The 25662-nt window shown below is 38.1% G+C and overlaps 1 protein-coding gene and 1 long non-coding RNA gene across 2 annotated transcripts; both read left to right on the top strand.

The window, feature by feature from the left end:
• Window positions 1-1898: 1898 nt before the first annotated feature.
• Window positions 1899-24038, top strand: LOC139733753 (peptidyl-prolyl cis-trans isomerase FKBP1B-like). Its single transcript, XM_071644557.1, has 5 exons — window positions 1899-1969; window positions 18240-18287; window positions 19425-19534; window positions 21518-21591; window positions 22609-24038. The coding sequence occupies exons 1-5, from the start codon at window positions 1933-1935 to the stop codon at window positions 22667-22669; spliced, it is 330 nt and encodes a 109-aa protein (XP_071500658.1). The 5' UTR covers window positions 1899-1932; the 3' UTR covers window positions 22670-24038.
• LOC139733752 (uncharacterized) lies at window positions 10042-15780 on the top strand. Its single transcript, XR_011711119.1, has 3 exons — window positions 10042-10120; window positions 14966-15144; window positions 15702-15780. It is a non-coding gene; the product is annotated as an uncharacterized lncRNA (long non-coding RNA).
• Window positions 24039-25662: the final 1624 nt, after the last annotated feature.

Below are 25662 nucleotides of genomic sequence, written 5' to 3'. Positions count from 1 at the left end.
AGATACTCCTATCTATTATTTCTTGCTGAGTAGTGAAATATTATGTAGCATAAGTTCTACAAATAAACATGAACTAATGGCTCACACACCACAGCAGGGCTCATAGAAACAGCATGAGATGCATATGACAAGTCAATATCTTAGAAACAAATGAGGTGTTGTTCATTGTTCAACAATGACGAAAGATGAAGTTTGCACATCTTCGTGCTATAACGGTCACATGTGCCAAATGTTGAAATTCGAAGCCAAGTGCTCAAAGACTGACTGAGTTACCTGAATCTATAGTATTTTTGTATGATTTTCATTCAAAATATACTGTTACCATGGCAACACATTGTTCAACAATGACAAAAGATTAAGTTTGCACATCTACGTACCATAGCCGTCACATTGCATTTGCCAAATTTCAAGCCAAGTGCTCAAAGACTGACGAAGTTAACTGAATCGATAGTATTTTTGTATTCTTCTTAGTGAAAAAATGTTGTTACCATGGCAACAGAATGTTCAACAAGGATGAAAGGTTAAGCTTGCACATCTATGTATAGTGGTCACTTGTATCAAATTTCAAGCCAAGTGCTCAAAGAGCAACATTTTGTAATATTTCTTAAGAATTTGCCGTTGCCATGGCAACGCATTATGCAATACTAACGAAAAAGGTGTCATGCAAATCAATCAGTCAGAAAGATGAATGAAATCCAATGAACCATAATGTTTATGTATTGTACCATATACAGAATAGGAAATGAATCAGTCAGAAAGATGAAATCTAATACATATATGCACCATGTGTTGCTATACTCTTTTACAAATCCCACTGAAAAATAAAGATATAACAAACTTAATGCATATGTATTCACAGTTAGAGCGGGAAATACCATCTTTACAAATCATATTGGAAAACATGTTAACGGGATGGTACAGTATTGGTGGAGATGAGAATTGGACTTTTAACTTTTTGCGAGATACCAAGAAAACACTTTACAGAACGTACCATTTTAAGAGGAATTCAAAGTTTATTTGAAGAAAATCAGGTTTGGAATGACAAAAACATCCAAAAACAGAGTAAAACAAAGCGATCGTAACCAAGTGTGGGTCCCACACTTTTTTAGAATCGTCTTTTTTGGATATCTCAGCCATTTCAAAACCAATTTTCATCCAATGAACGTTGAATTCCCCATAGAATTACATGCTCTTTCATATTTCATAAGAAGTTTCTCATTATCTCACCAAAAATGTTAGAAACCTGAAATCAGGTCTCAACCAAAACACCACTCATAATGTCCAACATCATTATGAAATGAAAAAAAAAAACCTGAAATAAAAAAAGAGAAAGCTGAAAAAAATCCCTGCCTCCTCATAATCATCGAGATATGAAGATTTTCTTTCTTTTTTTAATAGAAAAGTGTCCAAATATTTCACCATGTCATGAGGAATAGAGCTGTAACCAAATTATCAAAATATATGTATGAAAATAATACGAGAAACTTCATAGAATTGCAAGCCTAAGCAAGAAAACTGAATTGAAAGAGTGGATATAATAGAAAGCTGTTGAAAAAGCTATAAAAAAAAAGAATATGGAGAAAATTAAAGGGAGGCAGAATTCACTCACAGGTCACGTATGCATAATTTTATGCTCGCGATAATCCAGCGGTTTGCTTCCTAAAATGGCCGCTGCTGGGCTCCATGGCTTTAGACCCTCTTGGCACACTACTACGCTCTTTGGTCGTCGCAGTGGACCCACAGAACTCTGCACTGTGAGTGGAACGCACTCGCGCGGGCGCGTTACACGGCACGGCGCGTACGCGTGATATACTTATCACACGTAGGTAGACGTAGACGTACAATGTTGAATGTACTGTACTAGTATACTCAGATCTTTGGTACATTGTACGTCGAGCCATTGATGGGAAAGAGATCCTGACCAAGGCCAAGATGGGTGTCGAAGTTCAAACAATTAAGCCTGGTGACGGTGAGTATCTTAAGACATGTGTCTGTAAAATTTGTAAGGCCGTCTTTTGTGACAAGTACCGTCCATTATCGTCCACTTTCTTGAGGGAAACTGCCCTATAATATAATAGAATACAAAAAAACCTCCCCATCGTGTATGGGGATGAGCTCAGTCCTACACACGCACTTTCCTGTAAGTACAGGTCGCTATCAGTCATTACGCACTGATTGGTCTATCTAACGTTTGTAATAATAATAATAATAATAATAATAATACATACAATTTCTATAGCGCCGTTCTCCACTTTGATTAAATGCTCAAGGCGCTTTACAATTGTACATCAAAGCAAACAGATTGAAAATACAAGTAGAGTAACTGCGTCAGTAAGCGGCCGTGCAGCTGTTCGCGGCAGGTACAACATACACAGTAATATACAGCTAAACACAGCATTGCACTGTTACATGCACACTACACATATACTAACACACTAGCAATCAACAAAAATCAACCGATAAAATGGGCACGATCTCTGACGAAAGTGAAATTTTCTCACCTAAATGTAGGGTTGCCGGACACTTTTCAAAACACAATCTTTTTACAGAAATGATACCTTACCTGTGTACACAACAGCGTTCCAACTGCCGAAATTCGTCTTTTTCACGGTAAAATTTCCCCAAAAGCGTAAATTTCCGAGTTAAACTGACACCAGTTTCGCTCCAAATGATTGGAATATTAATTAGATTTCGCGCGTGCATACGTGCTCGAGATCGGTGTTCAGATTTGGCCAATTCACGTGACTTTTGGGCGGAGCTATGTCAGGTAATGATCTTGATCGAAGTCGTTTGTTTACTTTTCTGCAATACTAATTAAGATTAGTTGACATAGTTCGGTACCTACAGTTCACTCCTCATTGTAACCAAGTATTCCAGATCGGCAATTTTCTTCTTTTATACCGACCTTTCTCGTAAACTTATAGCCCATACCGGTGGATGTGAAAATTAATCTTCATTTCGTAGTAGTAACCCAACTGCGAGTCAAACGTGAAGCATGTTCCGGCTGCAGATGTGTGTTGTACACTGTTGAGCGATAGGACTTGGTGATTCGTAAGTGGTGGCTTTGCCCCTAAATTTCAACTTAAAAATGAAGAGCAATTTCAATTTGAATAAGTGCAGATGTTGTTTAGTCGTTGCCGTATTATGACTTGCAAAATTTGGTTCATAAAAAGATCTCTTTCTGTCTAGATCAAGGTTTTTCTTGATTTGGTTAATCGTGAACCCTTCCAGAGTGTGACACCTGATGCTCGGAATGAAGGATTGGGGACTTGTGCGCAAGTGTAAGCGCATTGGTTTATGTGCATCAGCAGTATTAACTACGGACGGGTTTACGATGACCGAATCAAGAAAAATCATCAATATGGTCAGAAAGAACCATATGAAGAACCAAATGTAACACGTCATGAGTTGTTTACAGTTGAACTATATCTGTACGAGCTCAAACTGAAAATTAAATCAAATTTTCAAGTTGAATTTCACGGGCAAAGCTACCACGTACGAAGCACCATATTACTTCGCTGTCAGGCTGGCCGAAGTCAGTTGTGTGCGGGTGAATCGGGTCCGTTGCTCACTGTACCTCCGTCCATCGCATCGGCGTGCTTGTGTTGCGTGCGTGCGTCATTCTTCCGGACTGACTGGCCAGCTAGCTGTGTGTGTAACGAAAGTTTCATTTTTAGTCAACAAGCAAGACGTTCCGTCGTCCAATTTTTCCTCTCTCCTCACCTTCTACTTCCTCCTGACCTATTCCTCTGCTTCCCTTAGTACAAACATGGTTTTGACAGTATCGAGTCTATATTTAGAGTTGTGGTTGCCCCAAGCTAGTACGAGTTGCTCAGTGCTGTTACACAAGCCCCGTACCCCTTTATATTATTCACAAGAAACGACAGATGAAACTGGTGATATGATGGCAACATTAACATTGATTACAGCTAGATGAACTTCGATTTTTTTTAAATCTTGTCACGTGACAAATTAGCACTATACTCCATCTATCTTTCTTCACAAGATAGAAATATGAAACGATAATGGCGATATGAACAGCCTCAATATTTACCCTCGTTGTAGGGAGGTATAATGAAGAACGATTATATTGAAATCTGCACTTATATAGTCATGTAATAAGGCCTTCTATTACTAGTTAAGTATCAGTCTGAAAAATCATAATTTCTGAGTAGGACTTGTGTGACAATTCAACGTTTCATAGTAACCTCCATGGATAACAACCAAAATACACAGCTATGTTTTGATTAAATTGTCCGTGTGTCAGCATTTGGTTATCATTAAAATCAGCATCGCCGATGACTAGGCCTATATACTTGTACATCTAGTTTCACTCTTCACAAAGAACATCTATTAGGAAGACAAGAATATGTTTGTATATGCATGTAATACCGTTTGAATGCACCCTAATTGAAATGTGTTATAACTCTGCCTATAGATGCAAACTAATACACGTCCTTCCGGCTCGCTTGTGACCTGTCATCTCGCCTTGAAGGGTGTGACTTTCAGCCAGGGCCTGACGGCAGCAGGAGTGATGAGGCTACGGAGGGCAGTCCATCCTCCCGCCAGGCGATGAATTCTGGTGCGTCTGTGCTTCCAATGGCAGATCGTCGTGGAAACGCTAATGTGCTGAGATATCTACAGTTTATCCAAAAAATAAATAAATAAATAAATAAATAAATTAAATAAATATATATATATATATATATATATATATATAATGCAAACTGATTTCGCAAAGGATCGGGGAATACTAGTTATACTAATGCGAGTGTACAGCTATTTCCTCCATTTTTGGAACGAAACTTCATTTGTTTTTCACACAATATGCTTATCAAAGCAAAAGAATGTCAATATGGAAAAAAATTCCTTTTATCGCGTATAATGAGTTAATCTCGAATACTATTGTTGTGTATTGGAATCAGGTTCCTATACTACGCTGCAGAATGACTTCTGATACACACATTCACTATTTAAGTATTTAATCAAATCTCTTCTAGTTCTAATAATATATATCATGTATAACTTCGAGCGTCAAATCCCATATACACTTGAAAAGTACGACTCACTCGATACAGCCCCTATTCAAACACACAAAAAATGATCAACATACAATGAAGATGACAATGGGGCGGGGTCTTGAAGTTGAACAGGGATTAGTTTTGGCATGGAGAAGGTATACATCCATTAAGGGGGATTAGACTCAACATCAATTCCAAACAATGAATGGGGGAAGGACAAAATGTTTGGTGTTCATTCATTGTATTGATCTAATGGTCGTAAATCGTGGCTTTGCTACTTGCAGATGAAACAAAAACCCCGCGGTATTAGTGTTTCAAAATACTTCTTAGATGTGAACTATGCATGGATAGAATAACTATTGTAAAATTTAAACTCCGGTATAATCGATGTTATGTAAGTTTGGTCAAACATACAAAATGTGAACAACAGAAAAAGTTTCCAGACTATAAAACCGCCAACAGTTAGTTTAATGAGGAAAAATACTGATATCTCTTTATATTTCAGGTTTTTGCAAAAAATGTTAGGATGATTAGTGTACAACAGACAACACATATGAATCATTATGGGATATCTTAAACGTTTTTAAAATCAAAGTTGGAAGGGTGGAGCTGATCATTCTGACACCGTTAATACAACAGGTGCCGTGCGCGGAGCAGCGTTTCCGATACATTTAGCATGGGATAGCTCAGGCAGGGGACAAAATCATCCCGGTTTTGGCTAGTTTGCAGGCACAAACCCTTGTTAGTCGTAAAGGAGTCTGCGCCAAGACTACTATATGCACCACTTCGGCACTGTCCCATAGGCCCTGTGTTTGGGAGAGGCTGCAGTGCAATGGTGCGTGTATTAGTCTTGGCACATGCAGACTCCTAATACGACCAACAAGGGTTTGTGCTTGCAAACTAGGTTTTGGCTGCATTGAATATGCACTGAAGTCAAGTTCCGTCTTTAACAATGGTTGTTTTGGTTGAAGATTTCTTTGCTTATTTTGTATAATTATCATGACCAGCACATTGAAGCCTAATAACAGGAGCAAGCCATGGTTCCAATAATCTCGAGTGAGCATTGCATGGGACATTGGTGATACAATGTACCAACAAACAATAATACGTGAACTCACGCAGATTTCCCCTCAGAAAGGATACTAGTAACCTCTACTTCATTGTGTACTATGATTCATATGCATCACTTCTATTTGTCAGTGTTTAATATTCCAGCCCTTAATCCATGATTATAAATGGCTATTACATACCAAACATCTTACGTTTGGAATTAGATGGATAGCCCGTACGCGTATTAAACAGTGTTGATCTCTGTTGACCGGAAGATCGTTTTTGTACCTGGTCGTCGGGATAATGTTCCGTCCGTCCGCGGAGAATGCTGCGTCTCGCTTCATTCATACAATCCCCTCTACTCTAGTAAAGGAGGCGGAGGAGAGCCGTGAATGGAAAAAAAAAATACTAAAAACTCCGCAAAGACGGATTTTTTTTTTTGTCTTGAATCTATGTACGCGGAAAAATCCGTCTGTCTGGGGGGATTTTGTAAATTGTTTTCCTTGTCTGTTTTTACTTTTACGGTTCTCCTTCAGATAGGAAGGAAGGGATTTCGTGATGCCTCCCCGCCCGGGCCGGAACATAATTCCCGGCAACAACGAACAAGACAGGAACCGATCTTCGGTCAAGCTATTCTATGATCAGAAAACTGCCTGATATAACTTACTATACTGACATAATACACATCACATGACTGTATGAACATCAACGGAATAGAAAACTGAAATGTCTTCTTACCAATTGCATATGCCGCCCAGAACATCTGAATCCCTTCTGATGAAAGCTGCTTGGATCGCTTCAGGTCAGTTCTCTAATATTCGTGGCAAGCGCATGGGAGATACAAAATGGCGTATGTTTGGGAGAGTCCTTGCCTTTATCACTAGCGGGAGAGAGGCCTGATGGGTAATATAAACCAGGGAGGTTTATAAACAATGCCGCTGGAGAGGAAGAGGGAGAGAGAAAGGGGGGGGGGGGGGGGAGGGGGAAGAGAGAGAGAGAGAGGAAGAGAAGATAACAGACTGATGTGTGAAGAGAGATTGATGACGAGCGAGTGTGTGCAGGAGTGTGCTCCCCCCCCCCCCCCTCTCTCTCTCCCCCTCTCCCTCTCTCTCCTTGTGTGTGTGTGTGTGTGTGTGTGTGTGTGTGTGTGTGTGTGAGGGGTGTGTGTGTGTGTGTGTGTGTGTGTGTGTGTTGTTTGTCATGCATGTTAGTGTATGACCGCATCATTGTTCCCGCCTTTTTTCTTATCTCCCAACAGAAGCTAATACATCGCACGGCCTACGAAGCTCATTGAAGCTGACTTGCAGAGGAATACACGCCACTGGTACCGAAGAGCCAAGAGCAACAAGCTAAAGTCACAGACTCTGATTGGCAGAAGGAAGATGTTAGTAATGTGAAGAAAAGAGCCTGCAACAGTCACCTCTCTGCCCACATGAACCTGCAAGCATACGACAATAAATACAGGAACCATGCAGGAACTAACTCCTCGCCTGATCCTACGGGATGAAAAGAGGGCTTGGGCAGGGCCTTGGGGGCAGTTCCCAAGTGCGCTCAACCAAGATTGATGTTGTTTGTTGGTGTATAACCCCCCCCCCCCCTAAAAAAAAACAAAAACAAAAACAAAACAAAACTACAACAACAACAGCAAACACAAAACAAAACAAAACAAAACAAAAACAAAAACAAAACAACAAACAAACAAACAAACAACAACAATAAAAACCGGAATTAGTCACAATTTATGCTTCATGAAAAACAAACTTGATGCACGGTTCTATACCTGCGTATCAGCCAATTTTTGGCCACAGCAACAATTCAGCGTCATACCTCCGCATTTTTGAACTGCTTTATCGCAAACATATTCGCCCGAAATAACATTAAATTATTCTGAAAAAAACCCCGAACAATAATATGCTTCGAAACGGGAATTCAGCGAAAAAACAAACAAACTACAAGACTTATTAGTGACCGTTTTACCATTCTCATTTTCTCGCAAAGACCGAATTCGAAGTGTTTGAATATGAGTCAACGATAATTATTTCGGCTGCTTCGCTTTATACGCGATTAAAATTTGCTAAGCGCGTAAAGAGGAGTATTGGTCATGTACGACAAAACATCCAACAAAAGAACCTGATGAATCAACCGTTTAACTTATCTAGAGTTCGCGAAACGAATTCATCACTCCGAAGTGGTTCAACAAAAGCCGGAAAAAAAGTCGAAGAACAGCAGGTGAACATAAGGACAATAAATAAAATTCTGGAATGAAACAAACAGATAAAAAGCACACGATATCAAGTTTGAAAACGAAGATATATACGAATCTAGCAATAAAGACCAATTCTAAAATACTATTTTGCAAGTTCAAAACAATGTAATCATCAGGGATGTGTATACGCTAACAAGGATTGACCACTACAATGAGACTACGCTGCTTCTATGCGTGCTAACTCACTGTTTCTCATTTCAATATAAAATGTATCCATCTACTACCAAATTATACCGACATGACAAAAGCACACACAATCATACAGAATAATCAACCTTGACCGACATACTGTAAAGTTACCGCAAAAGTTATTTATGTTTATATACGCCGGAAATGTCACTTTCACACAAGACAAATTGCATAGTTCATCTTCAAGATGTTTTTAAGGGTAATTGAAATACACCGTAGTTGTAATATATCAAGACGTTAGAATAATGTATTGAATGTTAATTCTGATGACGAAGAAATCCCAGCAAGAAGCAGGAAATTTCGAACTTCATGTGAAACTCTTCAAACATAATAAAAGCATCGTGTCACTGAAAGCGGATACAACATCATCATTTTACTTATTTCACACCCAACAAGTTAATGCAAAATAGAAGAAACACGTATAGCTTACCAATGTTGGAGGCTTTGAAAAGTTTGATACTGCATATAACGACTTTTGATATGTACGAGGTTAGAGATTTGGTGATCCTATCACGCTGGCGTTCGAGAAGTACTAGTATACTGACTTATGGCATTCCGGCTAGCTTTTCAAGCCCAGGTTATCGCAAAAGACAACATAGTTCCCACGCCAAGGCTACCAGCAGTCGGGTTCAAACAACAGGGGATTACAAAATTTGAAAGAGGCCTTTGTTGTGTGCTTGGGAGGTCAAGTTTATGACCAATTAAGATTGAGCCTAAGCGTCTTAACTTCTTATCGCAATAGAGGCTGGAAAGCCATAGAAAATACGAACACTATGGGCTCAAGGGGTAGCGCAGCTGTAAGCTGCGTATCAATATTGAGTTGAAGTGCTTCAGGTGTATATAAAAGATACATGTAGGCCTACACCCGCCAATGTACAAAATAATTGTCAACATAGATGCATGAGTTATATCACAATACACAATGCACAATCAAATATTTCCGAACATCATACACGAGACACAACACTGAAATAACGCGAGAAATGACATAAAATAATACATGTCTTCACCTTTTATACCGTTGTAGTATGAGTAATCTTTTATTTTCGTTCCAAAAATAATAGTGACAGAAACATAACAGAATCATATGACACAATGAATCATTTTGTATGAAAATTAAGATAACAAGTATGATAGCCCTATAACCTGAAATAAAACGAAATGATTATATAGATAACCATGAACACTAAAAGATATGTTGTTTGAAGGAAAGCATGGATTGTTATCTCTGCAGTACAATTTCTCCTTTTGCTTTCTTCTTCAATTCAATCTTCCTCTTACTAATACTATAGAGCTCACTCTTTCACTGCTGCACAACACACAATCTACCCCCACCCCCACCCCCACCCCATCTCTCTCTCCCCCCTCTCTCTCTCTCTCTCACCTCTCTCTCGGTTTTGTTTATATTACCCAGGAGGCCTTTCTCCTCCTCGTGATCAAAACAAGGCCATTCTCTGTTTAATGTCCCTCGCCACGCCACGCCACGTAGTATCGCATTGTGAAACAGAAGGCACGCTCTATTCATAGAGTACTGTGACACGCTAAATCTCTTCCTCTCTTCCGCAGAAAAAGGTCCATGTCGCCATGACAGTTGGTAAGAAGACCATTCAATTTTTTAGTCTGTTTATGTTGTATCTATATTCATATTTATGGCAGGTCTTCTAGCAGTAAGTTATGCTGATTAACACTTCTAACAGAAAGGTTTGCAGCTACGGATTAATTCTGCTCTGCCAGTAGAAGAGAGGCAGAGGTGTATCGTGAGTGCGGGATCGAGAGAGAACGAATGTGTTGCACGGCGTGGTTTCTTGATGTCAACGGGAAACTCAGCACAGCTATATTCCATTGGAAGTATCATTTATTCGTATCATATAATGTTCTTTGTACTTATAATATCATGAAGTTTCAATTAACTGTGAAATCCTGATGAAGTTCAAACTCGAATATGAATGAAGTTGGTACGGATTAATTCTGCTCTGCCAGTAGAAGAGAGGCAGAGGTGTATCGTGAGTGCGGGATCGAGAGAGAACGAATGTGTTGCACGGCGTGGTTTCTTGATGTCAACGGGAAACTCAGCACAGCTATATTCCATTGGAAGTATCATTTATTCGTATCATATAATGTTCTTTGTACTTATAATATCATGAAGTTTCAATTAACTGTGAAATCCTGATGAAGTTCAAACTCGAATATGAATGAAGTTGGTACGGATTAATTCTGCTCTGCCAGTAGAAGAGAGGCAGAGGTGTATCGTGAGTGCGGGATCGAGAGAGAACGAATGTGTTGCACGGCGTGGTTTCTTGATGTCAACGGGAAACTCAGCACAGCTATATTCCATTGGAAGTATCATTTATTCGTATCATATAATGTTCTTTGTACTTATAGGGCCATTCTCAGATTAAGTGTTCAATTCCATGTGAGTAAAACCGAAAAATCAACCACAAAGTAATACATTCAAAGATGTGTTTTCGGAAACTTCAAAACCGGTCAAATACGAAACAAAAAGTGGAACATTCTAAATGATGGCCATTCATTGAGTAAAAATGAATTGAAATAGAGCATCATATATGATTTTTGATCACCAATCAGATACGTTACCGCAAATTTACATGTTGTAATGGACTCCTAATTCTGAATTAAATTTATTGTTTTGATCCAATTTCTGTTCAGGAAAAGACATCTGTCCCCCCTAAAGATATTGGGATTTTTCAAGAGGTAAAGATGTTGTCATCCCTTGCTAATTGGTAGAAATTATTTCTGTGTGGTAGGTTGAAATATGCTTTTTGCTGAAATGAAATATAACCTTAAGATTCACTTTGTATTTTTTGCAAATTTCGCTTACAAATAAAGTTTCGAATCCCACAAATCATGCAAAGGGAACGATCCGATCTGGAATTTCCACAGGAAACAAATATGAATTGCTTTCCCGGGGAAATAACTATTGAAAAACATCGAATCACCTTTGGTAACGTATCTGGTAAGATATAAGTAATAATTTTAGTTGTGTATGAATTAATAAATATCACCTGTTTAATCATTTGCCTCATGAATTGATGTAAAAATGAATAATGTAAGCCCAAATTAACCATTTTAAACATTGTACGTAATATTTAAACTATGAAATGTAGTGGAAAAGAGCCCTAAATGTGAAAGCTGAGTTCTTCATTCACAGAATATTCTCATCTTACGTCTGAATGTATTTATCCATCTGACTATAAATATTCATTAAGTTTTGATGGATAATGCAAACAAGGTTTAAAATATATATTTTTGCAGGCACTTAGAAGGAAGTAGGTACAGTCTCTATGAACTCGATGTGCTAAACAGTTGTTTGACCTATGGTAACGTATTTGGCTCATTCCTTTTAATGAAAATGAATAAATAATTGTTCAACTTATCAATGAATCTTGAGTAGTTCTTCATGTGTTGAAAAACACTAGAATAAATATGCAGCAGAACACTGGAACTTTTCTCGGAAGCGTTTCATAAACTACTTTTTACTCTTTCAAAGTTTGGTAACGTATCTGGCGTACCGTAAATGAATCTGTCGGTGAAGTTACAGAGCAATATCTACTGAATATTCTTCATTTGAACATAACTTTAATTTTTTATGGAAGCGTCATTCTATGCAGAATTATTTTATAAACACTTTGTTTTACATAACATTATTTGTCACCGTGGGTGCCCTGAATTATACGTAACGTATCTGCTAAATCTGAAAAGCAAAAACTGATATGCTGAATCTTAGCTTCGTCTTGTAAAATAAACGTTCAAAGTTGTTGCATAGAATGTGAAAGTGGCTGGGTTTTATAGAATAGAACTTTGGAGTTTATGAGCACACAACGATTTGTTTGTAAAACCATTTACAATTTCTTTTCAGCATTTTGATTATGTGGTAACGTATCTGTCGGAAAACTTGGCATTAAGTTGTGAGACACTGACGCACAAAGAAAAATCATGTGGAAGTGTTGCTCTTTTTCACCTCTCTGTCCTTTTGGTGTAAGAATATAATCCTGAGGTCCAACAAAACGAAGCATGTAATGTGTAGGGATGAATTTTGACCAGATTTGATCCCCAGAAAGCACAAGACCAATGAGCGAAATTCGGTCACGTATCTGGGGTAACGTATCTGTGGTAACGTATATGGTCGATCATATTATTATGAGAGCGATATCTACCAAATATTTCTCACTTGTACTAAACTTTAATGTTGAATCGATGCGTCATTCCGAGGAGTAATGTATAATATACAATTTGTTTGATATTGCAATATCTGTCGCCGTGGGTGGCGTGAAAAGTATGTAACGTATCTGTCCAAATAAAAGTGTAGAAAACCGATATTTCAAACATTGTAAAGTATTCTCAATAAAGAGCTGTTGCACAAAAAATCTAAGTACTTGCAGTGTATGAAGTATATCCTCAGGGTTTCATATACACAGGGTCATTGCATAGTCTTGTTATTTTCGCAATGCTGTAACACTAAAGAAACTGGTAACGTATCTGGCGGTGAATTTGGCGACAGGTTTCAAAAGGCTATAAAAACAGAAGTCAATAAAAGTTTTGGAACTTTTTGAGTATTGTGATTAGCACATATGATATGCTCATCGTCCATGAAAATGATATTTGGAAAGTATGTTTGTGGACGGAGAGGAGCAATAAAACATAATTCTGAAATAGCCGGCGACACTGCGTTTTGGGGGTCTTAACGAAGTTTAACAGCAAAATTTTATACAAAAAGGCAGACAACCGCATTTGATCGTGTTTATTTTTAACAAATAAAGTCCTCGTGATATATTATAAACATTTAAATAGTATCTAATAGGTTTCAGGGAACCGCAAACTGTCATGGAATGTCGGCGACACCAAAATTCCGTATTTGAACGCTTTTACTGAGAATGGGCCTATAATATCATGAAGTTTCAATTAACTGTGAAATCCTGATGAAGTTCAAACTCGAATATGAATGAAGTTGGTACGGATTAATTCTGCTCTGCCAGTAGAAGAGAGGCAGAGGTGTATCGTGAGTGCGGGATCGAGAGAGAACGAATGTGTTGCACGGCGTGGTTTCTTGATGTCAACGGGAAACTCAGCACAGCTATATTCCATTGGAAGTATCATTTATTCGTATCATATAATGTTCTTTGTACTTATAATATCACGAAGTTTCAATTAACTGTGAAATCCTGATGAAGTTCAAACTCGAATATGAATGAAGTTGGTACCGTATTATACTGGTAATCGTGGTATGCAAATTCGGCAATATGTCACAGGAATATATGCCTACGATTGGAACATCGTAATGAGAGTATAGCTTTACAACCTCAATTCTTTCTAGTTTATTATGGGCTTATGTGATGTTGAGTCTATGTTTATTGCATAAGTAAGCAAAGGTAGGCACATATCAGTTTAATTCAATAACATACATGTCATACTATATAGGCCACGTCCAAGCAGTCACGCACACAGCGCGATCGCTTTACAGCACTGAACATGCCCCCTGTTCATAGAGTACACGTACGCGTACGTACTTAGTATACTGTAAAACATGATATATTCGCGGCATGAATTTTTCGCGAATTGGATCGACAGCCTTTTTCGTGGTATGAAATTTTCGCGAAGTGCCACTGGCGTTCAATGCATATAGTGTAAACAAGGACTTTCGCGTGCATTTTTATTTCGCGAATCTTGGCGCTCGCGAAATTCGCGAAATTAAAGTGCACGCGAAAATTCCTCGTTTTACAGCATAAACCAAACCCGACGTGGTGCGTGGGGATAACACGCGATCAAATACGAGTACCTGCATACAACAGGTACTGCGTTCTTTATAAGCAAGGCAGATGAAAATAGTTTGTTAGATATTTGACAATTAGATCAATTTTGGTTAGAATTCTTAAAGGAGAGATCATTTAAATTGGAATACAGAGTTTACGGTGGGAGCCTTGCATGCTGTCCCGTAGCGTTATGGTAAACGTGTGTAACGTATAGCGTGCGTACGCGTACGCGTGCGCATATGGGGAAAATATATGGCATTATATAATGGATTCAAGAATGTAGCCAATTGGAAGCGCTGAAATGAGTCACGTGTGCGCTCATGATTTTTCTTATACATGCATGCGCAGATGTTACAAGTGCGTCGCGCGCTACTTAGTACGCGCTGTCAATCCTGTAAACAACTTCTAGTTAAACAACTTTTCGTTATTTGGTTATTTGGTTCATTGCATAAGATTACACATTTTTCCCCAGTAAATTTATGTACCTTCATTGTACTTTTTCATATCGTTTTTCTTTTCTCTTTTTTTTCGATATGTAATCTCAAATGTATAATTCACATGGTTATCTCCAATACCCTGATTGGGTGACATGAGATAAATTAAATTGTCATTGTCATTGTCAATTGTCAACTGTCAAATTGTCATTGACCTTTCTCTTAATTCATTTCTAGTTCTGGCTGCCGTGCCATGCCAGCCGGCCTTTCCTTGTGCATAACATGTGTGGCGATGGCCTACGTATATGTGCGGGATTTCCGAGTGCGACGTGCGTAAATGTTTGGGACGAACATCTTCGGACATCTTGACTTTTGAGCGAGTGCTACATGTAGCTGACTGGTATTGACCCACAAAGGTACATGAAAAATTCTGTTAGTTTTCGACCCATTTCATAAATCAAATAATTAGTGGCTCAGATGCAGCTCACTCTCGGGTATTTACAATGTAGTGCAACATGCACTCGGCTTCGCCTCGATCGTGCATGTTTCACAATTGTAAATACCCTTGAGTGCGCTACAACTTCATTGACGCACTCTCACCTGTGTATTATTTGTATAATTATCGTAATTGCCTTGGCCAAAGACTAAACCCCGGAGTTCAGTCGGCGTTAGCTCCGCCTATTAACAGAACCTGCATGACATCATCTCATGAATAAAGGGTTTTTTCCTTTGCGCAAAAATGCGCCAAGGCCCTTGGGGCCCAATCCGAATGGAAAAAATCATAAAAAATATTTTGCAAATGTGGATACATGTTCCTAACGCGTCCTATCAACAGTAAAAGTGCTACATTTTTTTTTATGTATAGCTCCTTATCAAAGCAAACAATCTAATAAGTTTCTGAAAAGATAAATAAAGGGGACTAATGTCTGTCATTTCGACTACAAATTGGATTTTTTTGATGTACCGTCGACAGGGCCCCAGCCAAAGAAGTGAAAAGGTGTGGGGCGCCCGCTACTAGGATTACACGGGGCCCCTGGGGAGGGCGGGGCCAGGCATTGCGCAATCACTTTAATCAGCATGGTCATCGATTGAAGGTCAACCGTCAGCATGTACTCGGATATATTTTGGAATATTCTGCGTCTTCCACATCATGTTTAGGCAAGTCTTTCCGTAATAATGATTTACAATGTACAAAGTTTGTCATAATTGCATATCGGGGTAGGAAAGTGAGATGAACGTGTAGAATTTGTGGTAAGTTTATGAGGATTCATTTCATTTTTAATGGCGGCGGATGCAATTTGACCCCTCATTCATTTTGACGTACGCGGGGTTACGAGATGGTGCGGATTGATTAACACGTAATTAAGCGGGTGTCCAATTTCTGAAGGCTATGTCCTTGACGTTCGGCGTCCCTACAGTAAATGACAACATATCGCATCCAAATTGAAATTTTCGGTACTTCTTAACATAACAGTTAAGAAACAATGGTCCAAGAAACTGGATTTTTTGTCGTTTTCTCTATGTTCATGGATTTTGAAAACATATCCTCACGTAAAATAGAACTTTCGCGAGCCGATGTGGGCCGCCATTTTTTTCGGAAAGTGGATGTTACCATCGAAAAAAGATGAGAAAAACACGAGAAAGACAACAACACCGCCAGAATTGCGAACTTGTTTGCGGCCAATGCATGTGCGCACGCTATTTTCACGTGCTTTCGCAATGGGAATTGGCGCTTACGCAATGTTCGCGAGACATGTGAAGGCGTTCAGCTAAAGATCGCGGAGCACGCACGTATTGCATAAGGATTGTACATCGTGCCGCAAGCAGAAATATTACGTCGCATATCGCCCTTATCGGCGAAAATTGTGCCGGGTTTTGCCCTGGTAAATCATGAAAACTGCATTGGTCAATGGTAAATTTCTTTCATGAAAACAATTGCGTTAATGAATAATCTTGTCTATGATATATGAAATGGTTGAAAATAATTTGCCTGATTTGTTTACAAGTTGGAAAAACCCTGAACAATGCTTAAACTGCCGCAAACGGGATATTTTACTCTACATCACAGTAATAGAAGAAGGATGAAGAAGCAGAAAAAAAAGACATGAAAGTCTGTCTTCAAAAGACACTGGTCTTCAAAATGCACTGCTAAACAGATAGGATTTTAAATTACTCCTGAAAGATGTTATAGAGCTCGAGTCTTTCAGCTCACGAGGGAGTGAATTCCACAGTGTTGGTCCAGCGTGAGCGAAAGCTCGTTCCCCCCAAGATTTCCTAGAAAACGGAATATGTAAGAGACCTGAAGTTGAGGATCGAAGAGTTCGTGAAGGTTGGTATTGACGAAACAAACAAACATTGTAATCAGGAGCTGTTCCCTCAATAACATGATAAACCAAAAGAAGTATCTTAAACCGAATACGCTCCTGTACAGGCAACCAATGAAGACTCTTCAGGATAGGTGTGATATGACTGCGTTTACTTGACAAAGAAACAATACGTGCAGCGGCATTTTAATAGACCTAGGTCTAGTCTATCTACCGTAGGTTTCTACAGTGATAATCATTGAGTGTGCGAAAAGTGCAGTGTTATTAAATAAGGCTGTAAATACCTGTAGCATTTCGCCAATGCCCAAAGACAAAGTGCCACGCCACGCAAATAAAGGTCGCATCAAAAGAGAAAGAATGAACGGGAGGTATGGAGATGAATTCAAACTAAAGAAAAACATCTTTTCAAGACCATGGTTCAATTTGAAAATTAGCAAGTCCACAAATGGTACAAATACATGAATTAGATATCTTGGTACAGAATGCATACTAGGTCTAGTATGTGTACTTTAAAAGTAAGACATTTGCCGGTAAAATAGGACACTTTTAGAGGTGCTTGAATTTGTGTTTCTTTTTTCCTCGTAGAGTCGTACACGCATACCACTCTAGCTCTGTTGACTCAGGGCGCTCCCATGACAGTGTAACTATAGACATAGTGTAAAGGAGCACCCCCGGGTGAGGTTAGGGGCTGTGCTGAAGTTAAAGGGATCGTATAGTTTTGGTTGAGACCTAATTTAGGTTTCTAACATTTTTTGGTGAGATAATGAGAAACCTCTTATGAAATATGAAAGGGCATGTAATTTTATGAGGAATTCAACGTTTATTTGATGAAAATTGGTTTTGAAATGGCTGAGATATCCCAAAACGAGTGATTCTAGTAAAGTGTGGGACCCACACTTTATTACGATCGCTTTATTTTACTTTGTTTTTGGACGTTTCAGCCATTCCAAACCCGATTTTCATCAAATAAACTTTAAATTCCTCTTAAAACGGTATGCTCTGTACTATATCATATATGTGTTTTCTTGGTATCTCGCAAAAAGTTAAAAGCCCCAATTCTCATCTCCACCAATACTGTACCATCCCTTTAAGCCTATAAAATAATTTAGTCCCCTAAAACCCAGGATAGCCACATATTGACACAGTTTTGTATTTATGTAATTATATCTGTGTTTGTGCATTTACAGGGGACAGACATCCAAAGAAGGGGCAGTTATGTGTTGTTCATTATGTTGGTAAGTTGTAATATGTCAATTTTTTAATAATAAACATCATTTTTCAAGTGCTCTTGAGTTTCCAAAGGATTGAGTGGATGCAGCAACCCCTCATTAGTCATGTTAGTAGAACACATCAATGAAGTTTGAAGAAAATCTGACCATAGCACTGTATAGAAAAGTTATCAATTATTAAAGTTTCAATGCTGCCAACATTGTACGAGAAGACAACTACAGTTCTTAATGTCACTGAAAAAAAAAAGAACAAGTCATACAACATCTACAATGTACATGTATAACTAGAGAGGATAGTGGGATATACATTGTACATGCAGTTAATTTTAAATCTGACTTTCCACAAATAGTATTGTTACGGTTGTTGATTCCAAAGGTTTACATGCATCATACACTCAAACCAATTCAGTTTCTTATAAAATGAAATGCATGTGATGTTATTGTATGTAGAACATGCATATTCAACCAAATTTTGTCTGACATGTGCATTCACAGATTGTGGAAGAGATGTGTTTTCATCCTGCAAAGGTCAAAGAGAATATTACAATATTTGCAATAATAAGATGATCATATTCACATAAATTTACTGTTTACATACTTTTAGTTGAAATCATTTATCCCCCCCCCCCCACCAACTTTGCCATACCCCTCTGCGCTACCCTATCCTTTGCTATTAAACTTATGCAGGGATGCATGCATCAAATGTGGGTACAATGTATGCATGATGCATGCACATGCACATTTGGCAAGTGGTGCCAGGGAACTATTCCATGCATTAGCCAACAGGGGCGTGGTAAGTGTAGAGTGGTGTGACAAAATTGGAGGGGGGGGGGGGGGGGGACATACAGAAATCTTTCCAAACACTCTACCTCAAAGCACAGTCAAGCTTGCCTTAGCTGCCACCTGTCTATTATGGCCACCTGTCATATGTGGCCACTGAAAATTCCCCCTGAAAAACTATTAAAGACTGGGTGATAATGGCCACCTGTCTAACATGGCTAGCAGTACAGATGAAACATTAATTCAACCACTTATATCAGATCTATTAATACTGGTCTTGCCAATTGCTTTGCTTTTCTGTGATGTTACAATGTTTTCTTTTGTACTCAAATCACTATGATATGGCTTGTTTCGAAAATTCAGGAAAACTTAAATCTGGCAAGGTTTTTGATTCCTCAAGAGATCGTCAGCCACTGAAGTTCACTCTAGGATCAGAGGAGGTTGTCAAAGGAATGGACGAAGGCATTGCAAAGGTAATGTAGTCTGTGTGGCTGCAAAACTCTCTCCATCAACCATACACATGTCAGATTGTACGTGTACAACGCTTCAAAAGATTATAGCTGTCTGATTGTTTGATTGCTCATAAAAAAATGATAATGATAGTAATGATAAATAACATGTTGATAGGGCCCAATACTGACATTTCTTAGCACATTATTGCAGAAAAAATTGATTAGAATACAGCATATAGTTACCAATAATTATATTGTTCATATATAACAACAAAAACAACGGAATTAAGATTGAGTTGATAGATAAGTTTTAAGCAATGATTTAAACTTATCTTCATTAATTATGTGATATGGAGATAAAAATACTTTGGCACGATGTCGCTTTGAAATGTGCAATTTTTGTGTTGAGGAATTTGGAATATTGCATTACTGACTTCACCAATTTACGGCAACTCCCATGCTAGGATTATGGTCAATTCGTACTTTTGCACCATTGCATCCGTCTGACGGTTACAATACACACAACTTTGCTGTGTGCACTTTATCCAGATAACAAGTGTGCATTCAGTCACTCATTTACTGTCAACAACTTCAACTGATCACTTTCAGTATGACTGGCTGGCTGTACTGTGCCCATGTACTTGTAACCATTTGCTATTCATGAAAAAAAAAGGAATGGTTGGCATTTCTGTACTATATTACATTCATGCTGACAGAGCTATCGGAATGAAGAATAATATTTTTGCTTTTTGCGTGATGAAACATCACATCTCAAAAATGTATGTTGAGGAGAGCAAAAAATGAAAAAAAAAAGGCAGCCTCGTACATATGCATCATAACTTTGTTGTACATCTGGCATGATCTTTAAAGCAAAGAAGGGAAGGGGCTGATTTGGCCTGCACAGTCCCTAATCTACTAGAAAATTGTTACATTTTTTTTTTCACTTTTCAATTTCTAATTGTCTTTGTGTGAAATTCTGCAACTTTAGCCTGTGATCTTATTTTAATCTACTGAACACTGATTCAAAGCACTGGGAGTCTATATTTGGCTTGAATTATCCTGTTTTGACATATAAGATGTATTCAACAATATTGTTCATCATAAACACTTCCAAAAGTAATTTCAATTCATATGTATATTGTCCTGCGTTATATGTATTTTCTTGTTTTTTTTTCGTCACTTTCGTTTGTTTTCTTTTTCATCGAAAATTGTGCTCACCACTTTTCTACCATGATTAGCATAAAATTAATCAATCAATAGATATTGGGGAAAATAAGGTTTCTATGACTTTCATGACAGAGCACTGTTTTCTATAGGAAATGTATACAAAGTTACAAATTGGGCCCATATTTGGTGGAAGGCATGTAGGAGAATGGGTGTGGCTTCTTCATAGCAGTAGGCATGGATGTTGCAAATTTGGTCTTAAAAGTTGCTTGAGTATTGGAAAAAGAAAAGAGTCAAGAAGCTTCATGATGAGGTGTTCCCGCATTGCCGCATTGCTGAATTATTGGGAGGGGGCAGATTCTCCCCCATCCCCCCGCCCTTTAAGGATTAAAATGCATCTCACAGTAGAACAAAACGATACAAAACAAAGAAAATCAATACTGTGTTACCAAAGTCATTACTTCATTGTCAATTGCCATTGTTGGAATAGATAAACTCTGGTGCTATACAAAATTGTGAGCTCTTGTATTTCTCTATTTTTTCTGTCATGAAGGAACACTGTTCAGAAATCATTTCAAGAATGCATTTGAGAATATACTGGAAAATACTTTTTCTGCAGGAAATACAAAATTTGTCACATTACATGCCTAAATCGATCAAGCAGTGCCATAGTTACTGACTGCTAAACCTTCAGTTAAATTTTAATGGACTGCATGCACTCCAGACATTTGTGTCTACATAGAATATTAGTCATCCTCGTGGAGTAAATGCTTTTTTTGTGTGTGTGATGACACAAGTTACAACGTATATTATGTTGTGTTCTTCCATTATCACATGCAGATGACAGTCGGAGAAAAGGCAATCCTTACGTGTTCACCTGACTTTGGTTATGGTACAATGGGCTATCCAGGAGTATATCCTTTCAAAAGATATGCTTTGTACAGTTACATTTTATATCACATTCTTTGCTTGCTCTTAAATGTAGCTATTGTCTTGCCCTCCGAAAGTGGAGGGGGAACCCAGAAATTTGAAATTGTCCATCCATTGACTGGACTGAAGTTATTGTACAATAGTGTAATGCAATATATCATTGGTCAGGGCTCGACACTAATGACACCAAATTTGAAAAAAGGGCAAATTTGGTGGCCCGCCTCGGGCCACCAAATTTTTTTGAAAAGTGTCATTTATTTATGTTAAGATGTTGCAACCCATATGCCTGTCAATGAATATTCATACTTAGTCTTGACATAATTCAGCAGTCAAATCTGTTTAAAAGATGGATGAAAAGGACTGAATGAGTGCCTGAGAGTGAGTGTTGCGAGTTTGTTAAGGTTTATTTATGAATAGATATGTCCAGCTTCCAATTGTTACTATGATAAAACTTAAATATTTTACTTATCAAAAAAAAAACACCCAGGAATTTTAATGTAGTTTATTGTTTTTGGGGGGCCACCAAATTTTTCTCTTGGGCCACCAAAATTTGAAATTGATGATTTTGGTGGCCCCATTGGGCCACCAAATAAAACAGTTAGTGTGGAACCCTGCATATAGGATGGTTATACTTGATGTGAATATAGTGGAATGTCATCATAATGAGGCCCTAAAAACCAAAACAATACCCTGTTGTATCAGTTCTCCTACTACATGTATGCTACAGTACAGAAACAAGGAAATACAAACAGTTGGGACCTGCAAAATCACCTTGTTATATGAAGAGGGTTTTGTAATATTTTACCTCTCTCAATAAAGAGGTTCAACTGTACAGTAATATATTCTCCTCCTCTTCAGGGCCACTTATTGCATTTTTCTTTGAGGCGTGTATTATGTATCCATAGCTCATGAAATGTATTCCAGTAACACATTCAGTGCTGTCCAATATGATGTAAATGCCACATGTGAACATGAGATTGTATTCCTTGACGTCAGCTTACTATCCCGCCCAATTCAGAACTCATCTTTGAAGTCGAGCTTCTCAGGATAGAGCACAAGTAGGCCTGGACAGGGTGGAACACAATTTTTGACCGCACAACGTATGGCCAGTGTGCTGTTTGCCAACCAGCGTGTCCTCTTGTGGATCAAGCTCACATGTGCCAATGAGAGTGCAAACTTATCACAGTTGATCGCAACTGAGTCTTCACATATATGCAAATGAGGTCATGGATCTGACCATCCACATATCTGTGCATACTGCCCAGGTTGTTCGTTCCAGCAGTCGTTTTCAAGAGTATAATGAATTAGCGATGGAGCAAAAGCGTTTGTTTTCTCTCCAGTGTATATGTTAATGGATACAGTAGACCTGGCACCTACACATCATATTGGATTGACCATTGCTTGCTGTCATGAAGTGTGTACAGAACAGGGAGGTGGAAGAGCTTATCCACCTCCCTGTACAGAAGTACATGTATCTTTGAGCAGATTGAAGCTCAAGTGAAAATGTTTCTAATATTATTTAGTCTACTACTGGTAATACTTCTACCTTTGCTATCATTACTGCAACTCTCAATAAATTTGTGGAGGCACAAACAACATCAAAATGAACAAAGGAAAAAGCTGGACACTAAACCCTCTATAAGAGTGGTCTCTTTTAACTTGTCTTGTGTCTGTATGGGCAGGTGTCTATGGGACAATAATACAGTAAAATCAGCTAGCTAGTCCTCAATATTATAATGAATGAAAGGAGTGCAATATAAACAATATCTGTGTAAGCTTTGGCAAGACCTGTTATTATTTTACAATTGGTAGTTTAAATATAGGAATGTAAGAAAGCCATCTGAGTTGACATCCCTGTGATGTATCACATGTGTTTTCTTGGCATCATCTTCTTTTGATAGAATCCTCACTCATTTGCTCTTGATGTATACCATCATTATATTTCCCATTTCCTTTGAGCCTACATTTCTGGTATGACTGCGCTCAATGTGTATCCATCTGCTTTTATTCACCCTGTGGGATGGACAGGATATTTGCAATGTCTTGCATACGTCAAGAATGTGCTGATGAGTTTTAATGCCTCCACCATGAAGCAATGCCTGAGACATGTTTTGGGGTTGTCCGTCTGTCCATTTGTCCTTGAGTATGTCTGCCTGTCTGTGTGTAGTCCATTTTGTGGACAGCAACTTAGGAACTGCTTGAGATATCCGAATGAAACTTGTCATCATGTGGACATGTATGTTCATTCATGTCTTGTCATTTTTTTTTTTTTTTTGTGCCCATCATGTGAAACTGTTTTCTCACACTGACAAGATGTACAACAGAGCTATGGCAGAATAATGCAATATGGTCGAGGCATACCAGTTGCCTTAGCAACATGCCTAGTATGTCATCGCTTTCATTTAAAAAAAAGTCATTTAAAAAATCACATCCCTTGGGACAAAAAAAAAAAAAATCCTTGTACAGACATTAACTGTCTCACTACATAGTATAACACAGCAATGTCTGCAATTTTTTTTTTTAACTTTATTGTGGTTTGGTGGTGGCCATAAAGTTAGCAGCTGTTGGCAAATCTGAGGAATTCAGTGATGAATAAAAACATGTGCTGCATGGATAGTGCCTATCATATATTATTGCTGCACTTAAGGGGTGAGAAGCCACCCCCAAATTAAACAACAGCAACAACCAGTTTTTCTTTTACAACTTAGCAATTGTTTTAGATAAGATGTCATTTATTTTGTCAAACGATTTAGTGCTGGAGCAGAGAAAATTTTGCTCAATAACTAAACAGTTTCATTATCTATGTATTAAACTGAAATACTGTAATTCTTGTTTTTGTAAACAGCAGCAAGCAAGATCTTTCTTGATGCTTTTCCGGCATACATTCATACATCACATGTAGTCCTGTGTAAATTTTTTGTCTGTTCCTCTGAGATTTAGTGTTTTGGTTTGCTTGAGGATTAGATTAAAAAGCTGGGAGAAGAGACATGGGTTTGAGAGTAAAATATGAGACTAATTTTGAGGGATTTTAGTTGTATCTTGTCTTTTTTAAAAACGGTGAGATTGCTTGGATTTATTTCTCCTGCTTATGCACAAAAGCCTCATATTGATGGCCTAATGAGCCAAATATGTAGGCCATAATTCATGGTAAGTCACTGCTAATCTTGTATGATGTACAATATGCAGGGGTGGTATGAATAAGAATTAGAACACATGGAAAATCAGTGGTGTTATCAAACTAAATGTGTACCAAAAACAGGGGGGACCCAAAAGGTACAATTTTTATCTGTAATCTTGTCTGTTCAGCCAAACTGTAAAATGGCCTGTTTATGGTATTGTGTTTTGTGCATGCTAATAAGTGAAGAATTTTGTATGTACATACATGTACCACAACAATCAAGAGGAAAATGAAAATGTTATGATGACTTTGCCTCTTAAGGGGTGAAAATGTAATCTACCTCTTTTATTGGCAGACATCATTTACAATCTTTTGTTCTTTTGCAAAAGAGCATAGTACAGGTGATTTCATGCATCAAAAGTATTCATCAATACGTAAACAATGGCTCATTGGTTTTGTGAAATCATCTGGCTAGATAACAGCAGGTTTTGTGCCAAACATATCCTATTTTTGATCTGTTGTTTCTTCTTCCATTTAGGTTTTTGTCTGACATATTCTTTTTTAAATTGATTTAATTTATTAGTATAATATTATAAAACAAACTAGGGGAATTGTTCTACCCAATCTCATTTGAGTTTGCCTCAATTCTCAATTCTGTAATGTCAGTTTCAATAATTCAAACATGTTTGTGAGCTAGTTTTACTCTGGTATTGATTTTCGCTCACATGGCCTAGAAATATTTTCTTGGCGTAGTCTTATCTCTGATTATCATGACTGTGAAAGCAGGCTTTGTCAGGACATGTCATAAAAGTAGATTTTTCTTCATGTATTACCAAAACAAATTATAAACACTCCCTCCCCCCCCCCCCAGCTTTCAGACTCGTCATCGTCTACTGAGATGCATAGAAATACACACATATCTCCCAGAAAGCTCCTT

Source organism: Diadema antillarum, unplaced genomic scaffold (assembly GCF_040938485.1).
Source record: "Diadema antillarum isolate AM-2024a unplaced genomic scaffold, OU_Dant_1.0 seq00000490_RagTag, whole genome shotgun sequence".
NCBI lineage: Eukaryota > Metazoa > Echinodermata > Echinoidea > Diadematoida > Diadematidae > Diadema > Diadema antillarum.
This window is presented reverse-complemented; position numbering and strand designations above follow the sequence as displayed.

Excerpts from the sequence above, each read along its gene's own strand:
- LOC139733753 (XM_071644557.1), top strand. The coding sequence starts at position 1,933 with ATGGGTGTCGAAGTTCAAACAATTAAGCCTGGTGACG. Across the intron at positions 18,288-19,424 it reads ATGTGTTGTTCATTATGTTG|GAAAACTTAAATCTGGCAAG; the intron begins GTAAGTTGTAAT and ends TCGAAAATTCAG. Across the intron at positions 21,592-22,608 it reads ACAATGGGCTATCCAGGAGT|TATCCCGCCCAATTCAGAAC; the intron begins ATATCCTTTCAA and ends ACGTCAGCTTAC.